Source organism: Orycteropus afer, unplaced genomic scaffold (assembly GCF_000298275.1).
Source record: "Orycteropus afer afer isolate SDZICR_OR568_19922 unplaced genomic scaffold, OryAfe1.0 scaffold00216, whole genome shotgun sequence".
Classification (NCBI taxonomy): domain Eukaryota; kingdom Metazoa; phylum Chordata; class Mammalia; order Tubulidentata; family Orycteropodidae; genus Orycteropus; species Orycteropus afer.
The window spans coordinates 5397968-5417401 of NW_006921803.1; the positions used below are offsets into that span (position 1 = coordinate 5397968).

The following is a 19434-nucleotide window of genomic DNA, read 5'->3' on the forward strand; positions in this document are numbered from 1 at the left end:
ATAGCCCAAGAGTCCGATTTCTTCTTTATATTCCTTGTAACATGGGAAACTGAATGTTACCCATTTCCCTTTATTGGTAATTGGTATCTTGTCTTTTTTCTAAAATGTAAGATCTTTCTGTATGCTTACTGGTCACTTGCTTTTCTTGTTTTTTGAGGCAGTCCAGTCTTGTAGAAGGAATCGCTAGTAAGTGCCATTTTTTGTCTTTCTTCTCACATTCTTCCTAAGCAAGCAAGGCCTTGGAAGCTGTGTGTATCTTCTACGTCCTTTCAAATTTAGCAGGAATTTCCAAAGTGACTGGAATAAGAAAGTCTTCTTTTCTCTTGGGCAGCCATGCTATTTTAATGTCTTGGTAGTAAAACCGAAAACTGGACCATACTCTGAAAGAAAGTAGGCACAGATTATGATGAAGAACTTACCAGCAGGCAGTGGTTCTCATGCTTGGATGAGAATGGTATCACCTGGGGTGACTGTTAAAAATCAGATTCTGATTTGACAGAGTGAGGACCGATGGGACAGGCACCTTGAATAATAAGCTCTCCAAAAAAACTGTCATTTCATAGCTCAAAAATCACTAACCAGATGTGATAGGCATAATTCTTCATTCGTAGATCCTCAGATTCCTTTCCTGTAGAGTGAGGTATTAAAAATGCTAATTTCAGAGGATTGTTCCGATTCTTTCTTATTTCAATCCCCTTTTATAGCTATGAGGAGGCACTTTATAAACCATTCACCAGGCAGGGTTATGGTTTATGCAACCTCTCCTTCCATGTGGCAGACCTGCTTTGATTCATAGCCAATGCACTGCCAGCACAGCTACCACCTGTGTGTCAGTGGCAGCTTACTTAGAAAACAAAAAACAACAAACCAGCCAATGAAAACCCTGTGGATCACAATGGTCTGATCCCATTGTGTATGGGGTCCTCATGAACTAAGAATGTAAGAATTACTGCTAACAACATTATACATCTTATTCCACTGTAAAAAAAAAAAAAAAAAAGTCATTAAAATTTTTAATGTGTCAAAAAAATCCAAACACAACAGGATATTCATCACAGCAAACCTTACATATCTCTGTAAACTATAGTTTGGCATACAGTGGGTGCTCACTTAAGTATTTCTGAATTAAATTAGTGAGTGAGTGAATGATTTTATATCTCATTGTTCAGAAGACTGAAATATTCAGAATAAGAGATTATTATCATTCTGTGTCTTACTGCAACAGAATGGAGGCTACAATCTTCAGTTTTATCTAGAGCAGTAATTCTTCATTTTCTCCCTTCAGGTTATATATTCCTTTCAAGCATTTGATGAAAACTATACATACTAAGCCTCTTTAGGAATGCATGTATTCAAAGACACACAATTTTACACACATTTCCAGAAGCTTCAGAAAAGAAAAAACAGAACACTGATTTTTAACATCCCATCATTTTTACTTGAATAAAATTAAGCTGAAGTAAATAAATCAATTGCTCAAGTATTTACATTCAAGAAACTATGACTAAATGGAGCAACTGAATTGTACATGTATAAAATGGTAAAAATAAATGTTTTAATATATATATATTCACCACAAACACATCAAAACAAAAACATTATTGTATCTTGCAGGTTTCCTATGTGCAATTATTATAACTTCCCCTCACATCAGCCTCAGCAGTAGCAAAAGTATGAGTCACATTTTCAGCACTTTATTACTCAGTCAAGCAAAAGTTAGCTGTTGCACTGTATGCTCTTTACACTCAACAGAAAAACCTAATGTAAAAAAACCCCAAAAAACAAAAAAACAAAACCAAAAACCAACAGAAACTAAATCTACGTGGTCATTCCCTAATTCACAGAAATTAATTTCCTTTGTTTCTCTTTTCTTCATAATAATAAGGGCTTCCCTTTCTTCAACATAGGATGAAACACTTCATGGGAGATAGGGGCTATTATTTATTCATTAAGCGATCTCTATCTCCTAGGTATACAGTGTTGAAATCAACAGAGGTGTTCTCTGCTGCTTCTGGACAAAGTCTGGTGGGGAAGGTATATTACGCATTCCAATGCTGCTGACCTCGTTTGTCCTAAAGACACACCTTATGGCAGTGGAATGCTGGGGCACGCTTGACCAGCTCTAAGAGCCAACTGTATGCATGTTTCCCAACTAATCGGTGACTTCATGTTGCAAATTTTGTATCAACAAATGTGCTGGAACATTTATACCACAGAAATCAGCAAACACTGTAAATCAGTACCATCTCCAGCAGTTGTCCAGCCTTTACCACATCAATGTCACTAAATCTGTAGATCTCATTTGGACTCCTAGGTGTTAAGGCAGGCAGGGAGGGCTTGTATCAATTTTTCAAATCTTTTTTCAACCACTGCTATAACAACAACAAAAAAACAAACTCAGTGCCGTCGAGTCGGATCTGACTCACAGCGACCCCTCCTTGGGTTTCCGAGGTGGTATCACTATGGAAGTAGATTGCCCAATTTTCCTTCCAAAGAGCTATTGTTGTTGTTGTTGTTATGTGCCGTCGAGTCGGCCCCGACTCATAGCGACCCCTCTTGGGTTTCCGAGGCAGTATCACTACGGATGTAGGATTGCCCAACCTTCCTTCCAAGGAGTGGCTGGTGGGTTTGAACCGCCAGCCCTCTGGTTAGCAGTCAAGTGCTTTAGCCACTATGCTACCAGAGCTCCTAAAGAGCTATAGAATCTTAAAATATATGTGCGTTCTAAGAGATCCCAAGATGCACTGGCTACCTACCCTCTTCGGATACAGGTGAGTGCAGTATCAATTTTAGGCAATTCCTTATCTAGTGTGGTTAATCAAGAGAGTCACATAATGTCCAAAGAAAAATCATGTATCTTTGAGTTTATCAGTCAGTTTAAATTATATTCTGTGGATTAACACTAGAGTTGGGATGCTTCCAATCTATAATACAGCTCATATTTTATCATTAATATCTTCCAAACCAAAACCCAGAACTTAGGCTGATGCAAACTACTGTATTTTTATGGAAATAACACGAGTTACACAGTATCATTTCTGTCACCTGCACACCCCTCCCCCAAGCTATTTTCATAAATGTGCTATACCATGCATTATATGGGTGGGGGCAGTATTTCTGAGAAAAACACCTCAAGTAGGCATTCTTGGCACCATTTTGGTACTGCTATGTGTGTCTTGACTTTAAAGGCCTGCTGACACTTTGCATGGATCTTTCAAAGAGGAAATAGTTCTGTGCCAATGTAAGCTATTACGTTTGATTGATGGAGAAAGTACTATCAATTATCTGAAGTAAGACTAAGGGATACCATACTATGGCACACTAGATAAACAAAACCATCCGCACTTTATCCCTCAATGGACTTGTATTACCAGCCAAACATGTTGTTGTTGTTGTTGTGTGCTGTTGAGTTGGACCCGACTCATAGCGATCCCTCCTTGGGTTTCCGAGGCAGTATCACTATGGAAGTAGATTGCCCCATCTTCCAGCCAAACATATGACCATTCAATTTTGCAAATAGTCAACATGGTAGTAAATGGCATGAAAACTTACTGAAAACATCTTGGAACACTAAAGCACATGAAGTGAGAGAACAAAGGTGAACTGTGAATAAGAGAAAAACGGAGCTGAAAGCTCTATGGTATGGTCTGATGGTTCAGATACTTACCTTCAGGTTATGGAGGGTTTCAGACCATTCCATGGACCCTATCTGAGGTATGGTAGTGAGAAGTAAACTTTTGGCTTTATTGGCATTTTCTTTCAGGGTCTTTATGACCCTATCTACTGAAACCTAGAGAAACAACAGCATAGGACATTAGTGATAATTTCAATTTCCACTCCTTTCTACAGAACACATTCGTACTTTTTCCTTAGTCCCAACATGATCAGGGAAGTCAGTTCACTGTAGTTTCAATTCTCTGGGCCCTAGCTCTGCATTTATACATCAGTGCAGTTTAAAAAAAATTCTTTTTAATTTTTAAAATGCATCAATGTCATCTCTGAAAAGCACTGAAGGGTTTCCAGTATGCAGATCTTAGAGAAATGATCTCAGATGTACAATGTATTAGCATGGTTGCTACACTGGATAACCAAGAGAAGATAAACATATTTGTTTTCAGAGATGTATTCCAGTTAATAAAAAGAAAAATGATGGAACCGAAATTATCAGTGTTTACAGCCCTTAATGAATTAATGATTTGGCTGGTAACAAGATGACCATACAGAAATGTAACTAGTAACTATGTGAATGCTTCTTGGGGGAAGAACAACATACTGGTGATGGCACATGAATCCAATGAAATCTCTAGTTCCAACTATCAACATACAGAAAATACAGAGGATGGAAAAACATGTTAAACCTAATGGGATGATCTCAGCAATACAGACTGTCAAGTACTTCCTAGGACAAATGACCTAGCTATCTTTCAGGACATTTCTGTTAACTGGAAACTTGGAACTTCTGTCTGGACATATTAAGATATTATTGTCACAATGAGTGGGATAATAATGTGGGTATGTAAGCTACCTTCCTAAGCAGTTATGGGTAAAATTATGAATGGGAGCATAGATGAAATATGACCAGCCATAGGTTGATATGCTAATGGTTGAAGCTGGTTGTTGGATACAAGGAAACCTGTACTTTTGTGTATGATTAAAATAATTTCCTAAGGAAAAGGTGAAAAAAATTGTAAATAAACAATTGACTGCCAGAGGCAGAGTACTTCTCATGCTTCACTATGCTAGTCGGAAATCCAACATTCAGGGGCACAAAGATTACACTTTTCTTTTTATTTCCTTTAATATAAAGTCAAGATTCCTCCCACCAACACTGAAATATGTTTAGGAAAAAATGATGAGCACCGAAACAGAGGTGAGCTAGGTGCTGTGGGCATACATAGCGGAGACCAGCTAGCTAACGGTTGGGTATAGAACCAGGGATGCTTTAAGCTGAGTCTTGGAATGCACGATCACAAAGCATCCTAGAGATTTACTTTATACTTATTTACACTTTTCCTGTCACTGATAATCAAACCCACTGTTCAAAGTCCAGCTCAAATTTCACAAACTTTAAGGAGTTCTAGTAGCACAGTATATAAGGCATCTCATTGCTAGCCAGAAGGCTGGTGGTTCAAACCCACCAGGCACTCTGTGGAAGGAAAGAAGACTGGGCAATCGACTTCTGTAAAGACTGACCACCTTGGACACCCAATGGGAGTCACTGAGTCAGAATCAACTCCATGGCAGTGGGTTTGGTGTTTCCCTGGTACACCCCACACCACTCCATCATAAGCACCATCTGATGACCATGCTCCTGTAAGCCAGCATTATGCTGGTTGGTCTACGTATATATTTTTGTTTAATTCTCCTAATAATCCTGCGAGCTTGGAATCATAACTATAACAACAATTATCATCCCCCTCCAGTTTACATTTCTGAAATTATAGTTTGTGAAATTTGAGCTGGACTTTGAACAGCATGTTAAAGTATCAGTCACAGGAAAAGTGTAAATAATAGGCTAAATTAACTTGCCTATTGTCACAATGGGCACAATTAAATGGAACGACTGAAATTTGAAGGTGGGTTTATGGAGTTTCAAACCTTATCATGCTAGGTTGCGTTATCTTGGTTTAAAGCATAGTGACTCACATGGCCGGCCGAGATGGTGCTGTCTTTCATCTATGCCTTTCTTGTGATATTCAATAGTATTTATCTCTGTGCCTTACCTCTTGCACAAAGCTTAGTTTCTCTGCTCCTAACTAAAGTAGTTCGAATGACTGCTTTTCAAATCTCCCTTGGTCTACTAAGGAAAAGCTCTGCAAAAGAGAAGAAAAATGCTACTGGACTGAGCACAAAGCCACAAACAGGCAACAATCTGCTCCCAACGCAATGCAAGAGCTGGAAATCCCTGTTGACTGGAAAGAGCTTCTCAACACCATCCCTTAAGTTACCAGAACTGCCAAATCTGATACTACATTGTGACTTAAAATCAGGATTTGTAAATCTCTTACAAATCAAAGATGCTGGATTAATTACAAAACACATTGGTAACTTCCAGCATTATACAAAGCAGGTCTGGTCTTCTTAGAGAAGTTATAAAACTTGGGGATTAAAAAATTCACAGGCAGAAAGAATATAGTCAAAAAGCTAAAATGTGGAACTGGGAAGAGATGAAATTTTCCCTCAGAATAGGATCTAAAATGTTATCAAGGCCTCGAGAACCTTCTTTATTCTTCTTCATATACAGAAGGCATCCTGGGAGTTAGCAATCATTACACTGAGGCATCAGGATGAGGCCTTCATGGAAAACAAAGAATCTGTGTTCATCTACAACCCAAACTCTGTATACACGATGGACAGACAGCAAGAACATTTCACTCCATTTACATGAAAATGGATGGCAAAACAAGCACCTCTCTGAGATGGTGCAAAGGGTTCCCTTGGAGAAACAGCACTTCCCCTAAAGGAGCCCAGAACTACCACTCCCACTTCTTCCTTACTTCAAGATTCCTTGACTGTAGCTTTGTCCCTTTCTCTATTTTAAAATGAGATAAATGACAGGAGAAATGATTTAGTTTCTTCAAATAAAATGCAATGAATGAAAAAGAGGGAGGTGATATTAAAACACACTTAGAGGCACTGTTGATCCTGGGATAAAAGTATCCTTTTTTTCCTGTGAACATCTTTGTTTCCACCTTCCAAAATGGGAGTAATAGAAAATATTACCTGATGTCAGTGCATAGAAAAGGTAACTACGAATCTGTTTTGTCTTCCCACTACTGTTTGGATTGGCTTTCCAAAAATACTCTATTTTCATGTCAATATTTACATATTTTATCTCTTTCCATACATACACATATCTTTTAATAGAAATGATAGCATGATAGAATAGGTGTGCACCTTGCTTGTCTCTTGACAATTCATCCTTTCTTATCAGCACATGAACCTTAAAGAAAGGTACTTTCTGGAATTAATGCAATAGAAACAAATAGCTGAGACACTCTCTTAACTGGTTTTCATGGTACTCAGGAACCCACTCACACAGCCTCAGAAGAGAATTCCACCTACCGCTTCCTCATGCTCCTTCCAGCAATCGTAATCTGTTGCCATGGCAATACTTGCATAGCAAATCCCAGCCTCCTTAGCAAGAACCACCTCTGGAACTGTAGTCATATTGATAACATCTGCCCCCCAGGTGCGGAACATGAAACTTTCTGCTCTGGAGCTAAACCGAGGCCCCTCGATTGTGACCATTGTCCCCTTGGAGTGACATCGGAGTCCTAGCTTCTTAGCAGTCTCTATGAGGACCTGAAAGAGACAGAACCACAAACTCAAAACATACGAACATGTGAACAGCTTAAGCTTTTATTTTTCCTTGATGTTTAACAGGTCAATTAATTAAAGAAGTTCAGAGAAAAACTAGAAAATGACAGAAAGGTCTTTCCTAGACCCCTACCTATTTATATAATCCTGTTTCCTTTTCTTCTTGCACATAATGCTCACAGCTAGAAGCTACACCGATTTGTTTCCATATCCCAGGCATTTGTTTTTATCTCATTAACTTCTTCCCAATGTTAAGACACTTAGTTGGTTTATGAATACAGGCAATTTTATAGTCTTAGTCTTATAGTTAACCTCTAACGCTAACCTGAGGAGCTTCTCATCATTCACATCTCCCTGAAGAGAAGTCCTGACAACTGTTTCTAGGCTCCTGACAAGTTCCATTCCCAATGCTCTTTTATACTAAATCTGAAGATGTTTATAAAAGCTTTTCAGGTGAGAAAGTGATTTCTTCATTTGTTTCTTTTTTGCCTGTTGCCTCTCCAAGGGAATATGGTGAAAAGAGAATGGGGCTATGCTGATTTTTTGTCTTAGGAGAAACTTACCTTGGCATCCGTTTAGTGACAAGGCTTTGCATGGGTTTTAGAAGCATTATTAAAAAGCATAAACACTTTGTGCAGTATTTTAATTAATAACTGGCATCTAATCTTCAGGTTATTAACTTCCTCTTTTCTTAGACCGTGTTTCAGTAATTCCTTTTTAATTTAAAAAAAAAAAAAAAAGTCTTTTAAACCCAACCGCTAATCTATAATACACACAGTAGAAAACTCACTTAACCTCTGTATGTCTGACTTTTCTCATCTGTAAAATGGGAATAATAATGCATAAGGGAGCTCTGGTGGTGCAGTGATTAAAGCATTTAGCTGCTAACTACAAGGCTGGTGGTTCAAACCTACCAGCCAGATGAGGCAGTCTGCTTCCCTAAAGATTTATAGTCTTGGAAACCCTATGGGGCAGTTCTACTTTGTTTTATAGAGTGCCTGTGAATTGGAATCGACTCAATGGCAGTGTATTTGGTTTTGGTAATACTGCCTAACTCAGAGATGCTGTTTAAGGATTAAATGAGTTCAGTTATGCACAGCACAGAATTATGCTGGGCACACTGTGAACACTACATAAAAGCTAAACTTGTCTTCTCATACTAATTATTAATGGCAGCATCTTCACATTTATAAAATAATTGGCAAGGTTTCCTGAGACACCATATAAATTGAAGCCTCTAAGTCAACAGAAAGCTCCAATCTGGGCCAAAATCATACCTGTATCTGCTTTAGCATAGGAGAAAATTAACCAATTGTCTTAAAAATAATACTATGCTATGGAACTAGGGGAGGTTTTTTTTTTTTTTTTTTTTAAATATTTATTGTGATTTGGGTGAAAGTTTACAGAGCAAATTAAATTTCTATACAGCAGTTCATAACACATTTTGTCTCATGACATTGACTACAATTTCCCACAATGTAACAGCTCTCTTCCCACCTCCTCCCAGTAGTTACCTCTTCCCTGTGTCCTCCCCTCTCATGCACTCCTGCCTTCCTGAGCTGTCACCCTGTGCAAACATTGCCCTTCTGGTCTTCCATGACTGATCGCTCCAAGGAGTGTCTCTACCTGATGTAAATGTTCACCCCATATGCCTGTCTAATGTTGAGCTGGAACCACAGGAGTGAGTTCAATTCCAGATCTGAAGGGTAACTAGGGGCCACAGCCTCAGGCGTCTCACCAGACTCTATCAGACTAGCAAAACTGGTCTTCTTTTTTTAAAAAATGATTTTGAGTTTTGTCCCACATTGTTCTCCCACTCTATCCAGGATCTCTCATATTGATTCCCCTCCGAGTGGTTGACAGTGGTAGCTGGGCACCATCTAATTCTTCTGGTCTCATGGTCATATAGGCTGAGGATCACATGGTCTACCAGTCCCTTGGACTAATTGTTTCCATGCATCTTTGGTTTTCTTCATTATCTGCTCTGGACAAGGAAAGACCAATTGTAGCATCTAGATGGCTGCTTGTAACCTTTTAAAACCTCCATCTCTACTCACCAAAGGAAGATGTAGAACAATATTTTTGTGTAGTATGTTATGCCAGTTGAGCTTGATGTCCCCTGCAACCACAGTTCTGAGCCCCCAAGTCCAATTACTTGTTCCCTCTGGGTAGCTGGCTGTGGCCAAGAAGCCACAACCTTGCTCTATGTCAGCTCTACTATACACCTGGACATTCTTATAGCACATACAAATAAGCATGTAGAAACACTGTCTGCCAGCCCTATACATGGTCATAGGCACACTGCCCCCTGCCTAGACATACCCAATTATTCAGCCTGTCTACCCATCTATCCACCTATAGATCAATGCCTGCCATCACTGACAACGCGAAAAAAGGGTTCATCTCTGTTATCTGTATCTCCCACATATCTCTGTCTTTTTCTTCCTCAGTGCCACTGTGTTGATCACTCATATTTGGTTCATCACCCCTCCCCCTCACCCAAATTAATACTTGCTTCTACCTATCTAGCAGTGTTCCCTTCCTTCCCCTCCCACCCCTGGTAACCAACAAAGAAAGTTTCCTTCCATATACAAACGTTTCTTTGACTTTTTACAATAAACTAATGCAATAGGAAATAGGGGAATTTTAACAAAAGCTTTGGCAATTGCAAATTTAGAACCATAAAAAACCATAGACAGTGAATAGCTGATGCTACCTTATTTCCTTATTTTTATTAATCTTATGAATGTGAAAATAAAATCGTAATTTATCACAAAACTTTTCCTCAAGAGGACAGGTTATCAATAAAGGCCTAAATCCTTTTTTTTTTTTTCCCAAAATTAAGATAAAACCAGTCAGTCCTGATTTCTTGAAATGTTTTTAAAGATCATGAAAAACCAGATTGTGTATCTTGGCCAAAGTTCAGAGTGCGTCTAGATACATGTACTGATACACGCAGGAAGATCACAGCTGCTGCATGCCAGTCCATGTCCTCAGATTCATTCTGGGAATTAGGTACCATGGCCCCTAGGAGGGGGCATGGAGGAGGCTTCCGGGGGTGGGTGTGCCAGTCACGCCTTGCCAGAACTGGCACTTTGCACTATCAAGAGCAGATGAGGCCACAGTAAGGAAGCAGAAATAAAACAGTGGGCAGGGTGAGAGATCTGGGGGCCCGAGGCCAAGATGATTTCATTTTTTTTGTCCTGAGTAATGAGAATGGAACGAGCCTCACAAAGGTTCTGGCAGCTTTAGATCACAAGACCAAATGTATTTAATGTGTCACAGCTTTCATGCACTTGTTTCATATCCCCTCCTAAAACGACCAGAAGCTACATTAGGTTTTAGAATAATACTTGTACATGGCACAAAATGTAAGCAGAACAAAAGGAGTTTTTCTCCCACCCCTGTGTTTTTAGGAACCTAGTTTAACTTCAGGAAAACCACTGTTACCTGATTTTCTATTAACTTTCCAGAAATACTTTATTTGCATGTAAGTATCTACATATTTATCTATTTACGCATACACACACACACACACACAAACACATTTTAGCACAATTGCTAGGGTATAATACATCTGTCATGTACCTTGCTTCCTGACAATTCATCTGGATAATTCTTGCTTATCATGACCTGAAATATGTAGATATTGAAAGTAAAAAGTGATAATTACTACATCTACCCTTTCCATTTTTCAGACAGTATTTAAAAATGTCTTTTAGAGCATATTAAAAAAAAAAATCACACCCACTGCCATCAAGTCAGTTCTGACTCATAGCAACCCCCACTGGGTTTCCAAGGCAGTAAATCTTTACGGTAAATTGCCCTTTCTTCTGCAGAGTGGCTGGTAGGTTCGAACGGCCAGTCTTCTGGTTAGCAGTCCAATGCCTTAAGCACTGCACTACCAGAGCTCCTTTTAGAGTATGTAAGAAGAAAATAATATTCTGAAGGCTCATTTTTCCTCAACTGCTTTCCGTAATATTTTTTCAGTCCTTATAAAGGATGTGTGGCTTGGCTAGAGTACTATTAGCTGAATCAGTTTGGTCTCAAGGGAGGCCAAACTGCAGCCCTGGAAACTTAACCCAACCACCACACTGCTGGCACCGTGATTAAGAGCTCAACTCTAATCGAAAGGTCAGTGGTTCAAAATCACAAGTGGCTCTGTGGGAAGAAGATGTGGCAGTCTGCTTCCAGAAAGATTACAGCCTTGAAAACCCTATGGGACAGTTCTCTTCTCTGTCCTGTGGACACTATGAGTCAGAATTGATGCACTGGTAATGAGTACGTAGGTCACTGGCTCATCCCCACTTACCTCTATACCTACTTCCCTATCAGCTCTATCTGGGACAAGATCTCAGATTTATATTAACATGCAAAGAATCTCCCTAGCTTATTTCTTACAAAACTGCCTCAATTTTGAAATGCATAGAACATTTTTTCACACTAAAATCCTCCCAGAGGGCAAATATTACATGAATAGATTTGTGCTGCAAAATTAATCATCTACTTAATATATGAAGGTGCTAAAATTATCTGAATGATTACATGTATAGGTATTTAAATTCCCTAGTCAATGGAAGAAATGATGAATTAAAAGAGCTGAACAGATGACTTGAAAGGGTCGCTTGAGAAGACAAAGTAAAGTATTATAAGGAAATGTGCAAAGACCTAGAGTTAGAAAACCAAAAACAAAGAACACGTTTAGCATCTCTTGAGCTGCAAGAACTGAAGAAAAAAATTCAAGCCTTGAATTGTAACACTGAAGGATTTTATGGGTGAAATACTGAACAACACAGGAAGTATCAAAAGAAGACAGAAGGAACAGAGACTCATGGTATCAAAAAGAGTTGGTCAATCATTTTAGGAGGTGGCATATGATCAAGAACCAATGGTACTGCAGGAAGAAATCCAAACTACACTGAAAGCACTGGCAAAAAACAAGGCTTCACAAATTGACAGGATAACAATTGAGATGTTTCAACAAAGGAATGCAACACTGGAAGCACTCACTCACCTATGTCAAGAAACGTGGAAGACGATTACCTGACCAACTGATTGCCTGAGGAAAGAACAAATCTGTCTTGGAAGAAGTATAACCAGAATGCTCCTCAGAAGCGAGGATTGTAAGATTTCTTCTTATATATTTTGGACACGTTATGAGGAAGGACCAGTACCTGGAGGAGGACATCATACCTGGTAGAAGAAGGTCAGAGAAAAAGAGGAAGACTCTCAACGAGATGGACTGACAGAGGGGCTGTAACAAGGGACTCAATCATAGCAATGATTGAGAGGATGGTGCAGGGCCAGGCAGCGTCTTGTTCTGTTGCATACAGGGTCACTATGAAACTGAACCAACTTGATGGCATCTCACAACAGTAAGCATACTTGATAAAGTAGATTTTAATAGGAAGTTTATCTCTGACAATAATTCTGACCTATTAGGATGTACCAGACCCTCAAACCTGGGATTGTAAGATTAAACGAACACCTAAGAAATTGTGTGGTCCAAGAATTCAACTTTTGGGTTGTGGTAGCCACTTTTGCTCCCTGGGAGCTGAAATGTGAATTCTAATCTTAGACCACTGTTGGTCTTGGTGGGACTGCTTACTTAGTTCTGAGAGTTTATTATACCCTTGGAGCTGAGACCGGGTAATAAATAGCCAAACACAGATCAAAGATAAAAGATGTCATTCTGACAATTTTTAGATTATCAATAACAATAATAAAATTTAATAAAAGCAGTTATCATTCACTGGATGTTTTGCTACTGATAGCATTGCTCCAAGCACTCTGTACACATGGTTTTCTTCCTCATAACAGTTGTATGAAGCACAAGCTATCATTATCTTCATTTTATAAGTGAAGACACTGAAGCTCAGAGATATAAAGTAACTTGTCCTATGACACACAGCTATTAAGCTGAACAGCAAAGATTTACTCTTGTTACCTGGCTCCAGACTGTATACTCTTGACCAATATGCTATCCCACACTAAATCAGTTAAGAGGTTTCCTGAGAGCAAAAATCAAAATGTATAAAAAAGTAGATTGCAACTGAGTGGTTCAGCTGGCAAATGTTAGAGTAGTTGAGGCATTAGCCAAAGAAAACCAAATATCAAAACCAAACCAGTTGCCAGAGTCGATTCTGACTCATGGAGACCCCACGTGCTCCGCAGATTCTGATTGGCTAATTTTTTGCATGTAGCTCACCACATCTTTCTTCTGAGGCACTTCTGGGTGGACTCAAATCACCAACCCATGGGTAAGCAGCCGAGCGCTAAACGATTTGCACCACCCAGGGACTCCTAAAGGGAAGTAACTCTTTACAAAACCTTGCCTAACCTTCCCCTTGAGAAAGAGAGTGGGACCACCTTACTCAGCCAATTACTCTAACTCTAGATGCCACCCTAAGCCCATATGGTGTATTTCAATACACCTCCCAGAGAGACTACAAACCTCTCTCGTCTTGGGGCAGAATGGCTCAGCCATTGGAATATGGCACACTCCTCTGGCACAGGAACGACTCCCATCATAGAAGGTCTGAGGCCTTATGGTAGTCCTACAAGATAAAGTGAAAAGGTTTTCTTGTTTGTAAAGCCATCTCTCCATCACACAGGGACCAGTGATTCCACTGTATCTAGACCAACATCTTGGTCCTAACTCTTGAATCAATAGCTCGGGTTAAGTTAAAGACAACTGGGGAAAAAGCAGCTTTGGCATAGCACTTGGCTGTTCTGGTTCTGGGCTGTAATAATGTACAATTCACAAGGAATTCAAGTGTCTGTGATCTGGATCCCATGACAAGCTAACCCTAACCACACCTGTAAGTACAACTCAATCGTGGGCTCAAGGAGAACTCTGAAACATTTAAGAAACGAATATAAAAGTCTTTAATCATGACAGAAATAGAGGATTATTTAATGAATCCCATGTACCTATCACCCAGAGTCAACAATTTTTAAAATTCTGTCAAACTTGCTTCACCTGTAATCTTTTTCAAGTCACAAATCTCAGATTTTATGTCACTCTACTTTAGGATCCATCAAAACATGTGAATTATTTTCCATCACAAAGTCACAGTCACACCTTATAAAAATAACAATAATTCTTCACTATCACCTGATATCAGGCCATATGCAAATATTTCATCAATGGCCTCAAAAAAATCTTTTTCTGAAAGTTGTGTTGTTAGTTTCATGGTCCAGACAAGGTCTACCTTGGCATTTGATTGTCATGTCTCTAAAATTGAGAATAATTCCTACTCTACCCAGCCCCCCAATCTTATGTCACTGACCAAATTAAAGAAACAAATTATTGTCCTGCCCCACATTCTGGAATTTGCTTCTTTGCTTCCTCATTCAGCATCAGTGTATTCCTCTAACTTGCTAAATTAGTTCTAAAGCCTCTTAGTTCAACTTTTTGATAAAACATTTTTGAATCAACAAAAGAAAGGCTAATATTAATCCTAGTGCCAAATCACTCAGCTCCTTCTCATCAGAAATTCTCAGAATAAATCACTTTCTATGTCAACTCAATTGTTCTACACTTGAATGCATGAGTGTGGTGTAGTAAATTATTTAGTGTGGCTTTTCTACCCATAAGTCTTTGTAAACTCCAAGGTGGGATTTTCTATGAGCAACTGAGGAGCTCCTGATTGCTGAAGGTGTCCACCTGGAGTATTTCTGTTGGGAGTGGCACAAAACAATGTTCTGGGAGGTGCCCACTCTCTCTCAGGTGCTTAGAGTTCTGATGCTATAATTGGCTAGTTTGACCACCCTGCCAGGCTTAAAAAGGAGGCCTCCTGGAAGCAGAACTCTATCTGACTGCTGGTTGAGGAAGACGTGCTGCTGAAAGAGACACGGGCTCCTGAGACACGCGTTGCTGGGAAAGAGATGCAAGAGACACGCATTGCTGAGTGAGACACCGAGGGACCAGCACTGCTGGGAAAGAGACTGTGAGAGACTCTTGGCTGAGGGACGGTGGGCTGGGAGAGAGACTGAGCGTTCTTCCTGAACTTGAGTTGTAGCCTGGTGCTTCCCTAATAAACCCTGTAATCTGTGAGTTCTGTGTGGCCACTGCAGCAAATTATCGAACCCAGGAGAGAGGTGGTGGGTGCTTTGGGAGGAACGGTTGGTGAAAGGGCTGGAGGGAGGCAGCATGTTTGGCCTTGCAGTAATAGGCCTTGGGTTACTGCTGTCTTCCTCTTGTGAGATTAGAGGAGGTCAGAACATGTGGTCTCCTTGCCGTTTTTGCAATGAGTAAGACAGGAAACGGAAACTCCTCATCTTCCCTACAGAGGGAAGGAGAACAGGGTAGAGATGGGGTAGGGGAGAGCCAACAGGGGAAAGCCAACAGCGGAAGGTAAAATGGCATCTGATGTCCTCTTCCTTGGGTGTGAAACAGCATTAAGAAGTAGTTTTACTGGTCAAGAGAGAACAGCGCACAGCTGGCTCACATCCCTACCAAAATGAACCCATTACTTCCATTCCCTTGCATGCCAAGCAGTAACATTAGCTGGCACTAAAGCCGTCTCACCCAGAGATGAGGCCTCAGCACTCTGGAGGAATGAAAATCTTGTCCACGTTTCTCCCAATCCTTTGTGTCTTAAGGAAAAGGCTAAGTTATCCCAGTGATGGGGCTGAAGAACAGGTCAAATGACTTAGCAGTCCAGGTAAAGAGGTTTTTCTTTTTTGTAAAACACACCAATAAAATGGTGTCATATATTTAACTACAGCTTTGGCTTGGGTTCAGCCTTCAACGAGTCAAGTATTAGCAGCATCCCTACATACACCCAAGATTAGTATGAAAACAGGGCTGCAAAAACCTCCGACGGCTCTAACCAGCAGACATCCATGCGGGAACACCCCATCTTACTTATCTCTGTCGCTTCTCTCTTCTATTCCTGCCCTTCTTTGCCTAGTTATTTCTCCTTCTGTTTTGAACTTTTACCTTAAGATACAGTATTTTTTACACTACACTTTGTTACGTTACATACATGTGATATTTGACTATGGTGTCTCAATTCCCTCTCTCAGGTGGAACATTTGATATTTTTCTCTATAAACAAAGCAAACACCTACATGACTTTTAGCATAATCTGATTCTCCATTTTCCAATAATTAAAGATGGTTTTATTTCACCCATTTACAAGGATTAAAGGGGTAGAATCCTCATTTTTCATGTAGGAGTCCTGGGTTCAATTCCTGACCAACGTACCTCATGCACAGCCATCACCTATCTGTCAGTGGGGGCTTGCATGTTGCTACGATGCCAAACGGGTTTTAGCAGAGCTTCCAGACTGAGATAGACTAAGAAGAAAAGGCTGGCAACCTACCTCCAAAAATGTGCCAATGAAAATCCTACGCATCACAATCATCTGATTGACAAACAACCATCAGGAGGGTGCAGGACCCAGCAACATTTCATTCCATTGTGTCACCAGTCGGGGTTTACTTAATGGCAGCAAACAACAACAGGATTAAGTCAATAAAGATGTTCAGAATATCCCAAAGCAGCTCAAAAAGCGAGATCTGGGCTAGAGATAGAACTGGAAGCAGCACCAAGAAAAAGGTTAAACAATAAAAAAATAACTGATCTGAGGATCGCACCTCAGAGCACCCAAGCTTGTAATGAGCAACAGAAGAGGCTGGCTCCCAGGAAGAAATGCAGGCACTGAAACCAACTAATGGTTCAGGGCTATACTGTCAAGACGCTGGAAGGGAGGGTGCAGATGAGAAACACCTCTCCACTCAGTTTGCCCACCTGTGGCTAACCTTTGTGGTTTTGTTTAACTAATTTGTGTCCATGCATTCAATGAAATATTTAATGAGCTAAACTTATCAAATCACTATAAACTGCAACACACACACACTCAGCATAAAATAGGCGGGACTGCTACTTATGCTGAAATTGAGATCGATGGGGCTTACCACCACAGTTCAGGTGAGTGGGGAACACTATCCATGGGAAATTCTAGCATGAAAATATGTGTAACTTTATGAAGTCCTGCCTTCCCTTCTGTTCATCACAGAGAAATCAGAATATCTCACATGTCAACAAAAGCTCAGAATAACTGCCAGCAAAGTGCTCAGAGAGACTTCTGGACAGGAGGCTTACCACCTGCCAGTTCATGCCACAAAAATACTTCCAAATTCCAGCCAAGATTGCAATTCACCCTCAGGCTGAATTTTTTCAGCGGTATGGAGAAAATCTACTTTTGTACCTGGATTTTGAATCTTACTGAATTTCTGTGTGGTCTTGAGCAAATGAGTTAACCTGTGTCTGTCTGTTCATGAGGTGAGTGTTAGCAATCCCCCCACTTACACCCCTGATTATATATGAAAACCAGCCGTTGTTGAGTCAATTTTGACTCACAGCAACCTCCTGTGCGTCAGAGCAGTACTGTGCTCCACAGGGATTTCAGTGGCCGATATTTTAGAAATAGATCAGGCCTTTCTTCCAAGGTGCCTCTGGGTGGGTTGGGTGCTTCAACTTTTTGGTTAGCAGCCAAGAGGGTTCACAGGGGCTCCTTATATGAAAACATGGCCGCAAAAATCTCAGGGAGCTACATCTCAATAGACTTTGAGGCAATAATACCCCTATCTTACATGCTAAATACGAGTCTGAGGGTGGATAACAGTACTTGTTGCAAAGTTGTTACTACTACTATTGCCTTCAGGATTAATGAGGAATAGATCCATCTGTTGGCAGTGTTCCCTCAAATCACAGTACAGATGAACTTGAGTGCAGAGAAGCAATCTTTTTAGAGCAGGTCAATGGGAAACACCTGCAGACAGACTGTAAGCTTCTTCAAGTAAGAAGCTAGGGCTACAGCAGTGACCTGGTGAGCACCTTTCCCTAATAAAAGGGGCCCCCATCAAGAGATAGGCAGAGTCCCTGGGTGGTGTTAATGGTTAAGCACAAACTACTAGCCAAAAGGTTTGTGGTTCTAACCCACCCACAGGCACCCTAAAAGACAGGCCTGCTTCTGAAATGTCACAGCTTTGAAAACCCCATCGAGCAGTTCTACTACGTGCACACCTGGGATTGCCATGAGTCAGAATCAACTTGATGGCAACTAACAACAGGCTGGAATCTATGTCCCAAATGAACTGAATTCACCTCAGGCAACATCAATCTCGCTAGGTGGAAGGACATCAACAGGAAAACATGTTCCAGCCTGTGGCTGACACAACTGGGAAGGATCATACACCTCCCACAACAACCCGTATCAGGGACAAAAGATTCAGGGGTGGCAGTTCCATTCCACTGCATAGTGGAAGTGGCATATTGTGGTAAATAGAATAATGGCCTTCCTAAGATGTCGGCATCCTCATCCCCAGAACCTGTGAATATGAGACCTGGCATGGCAAAGGGGAATTAAGGTAACAACACAAAGGCTTCTAATCAGCTGACCTTGAAATAGAGATGTGACTCTGGATTATCTGGGTGCGTCCAACACCATCATGAGTCCTTAACTGTGGAAGGGGAGGCAAAAGAGTCAAGACTTGACCTGCCATTGCTGGCTTTGAAGGGAGGGAGCCACAGGCCAAGCAATGCAGGCACTGTCTTGATGCTGGAAAGGGTGACAGAATACCTCCAGAAAGGAATACGATCATGCCGACCAACGTCTTGACTCTAGCCTGGAGAACTCAAGACTCTTGACCTTCAGAATTGTAAATAATACATTTGTGTTGTTTCAACTGCTAAGTCCCTGTCAATCTGTTACAACAATGGGAAACTAATACACTTAAACCATTTGAGATAGGGTTTCTACAGCAATAAATGCTGAAGGTCTGCCTCTACTTTTGCTTCAACCAGTAAATTCTCCTAGCTAGGCACATGAGCTAGGCAAGGGGAATGCTGATTTCACTTGACTTAGGATCCCACTGGAAGCAGACTTTAGGGCCTGCTTAACTGGCTGGCTTCACCACTCACTCACTAGCTGTGTGACCTTGGGCAAGTCACTCTGACTTGCACCTCATCTTTACATGGTCAATGTGAGGAGTGAATAAGGTAACACGCGAGGGCCCAGCAACAGTAACTACTGTTTATGGAAAATCTGTTTTTTTTTAACTTCTCATCTGGCAACCCCAGACTATGACACTGTTACGTGG

At 40.6% G+C, this 19434-nt stretch overlaps 1 protein-coding gene across 1 annotated transcript in view; it reads right to left on the bottom strand.

Annotated features, from left to right (window-relative positions):
• Positions 1 to 341: 341 nt before the first annotated feature.
• Positions 342 to 19434, bottom strand: part of LOC103203417 (methylthioadenosine phosphorylase) — a 50543-nt gene continuing 31450 nt past the window's right edge. The window contains 4 exon segments of the mRNA XM_042781998.1: positions 342 to 380; positions 3668 to 3790; positions 7066 to 7305; positions 13775 to 13877. Coding sequence (XP_042637932.1) covers positions 342 to 380; positions 3668 to 3790; positions 7066 to 7305; positions 13775 to 13877 — 505 coding nt within the window.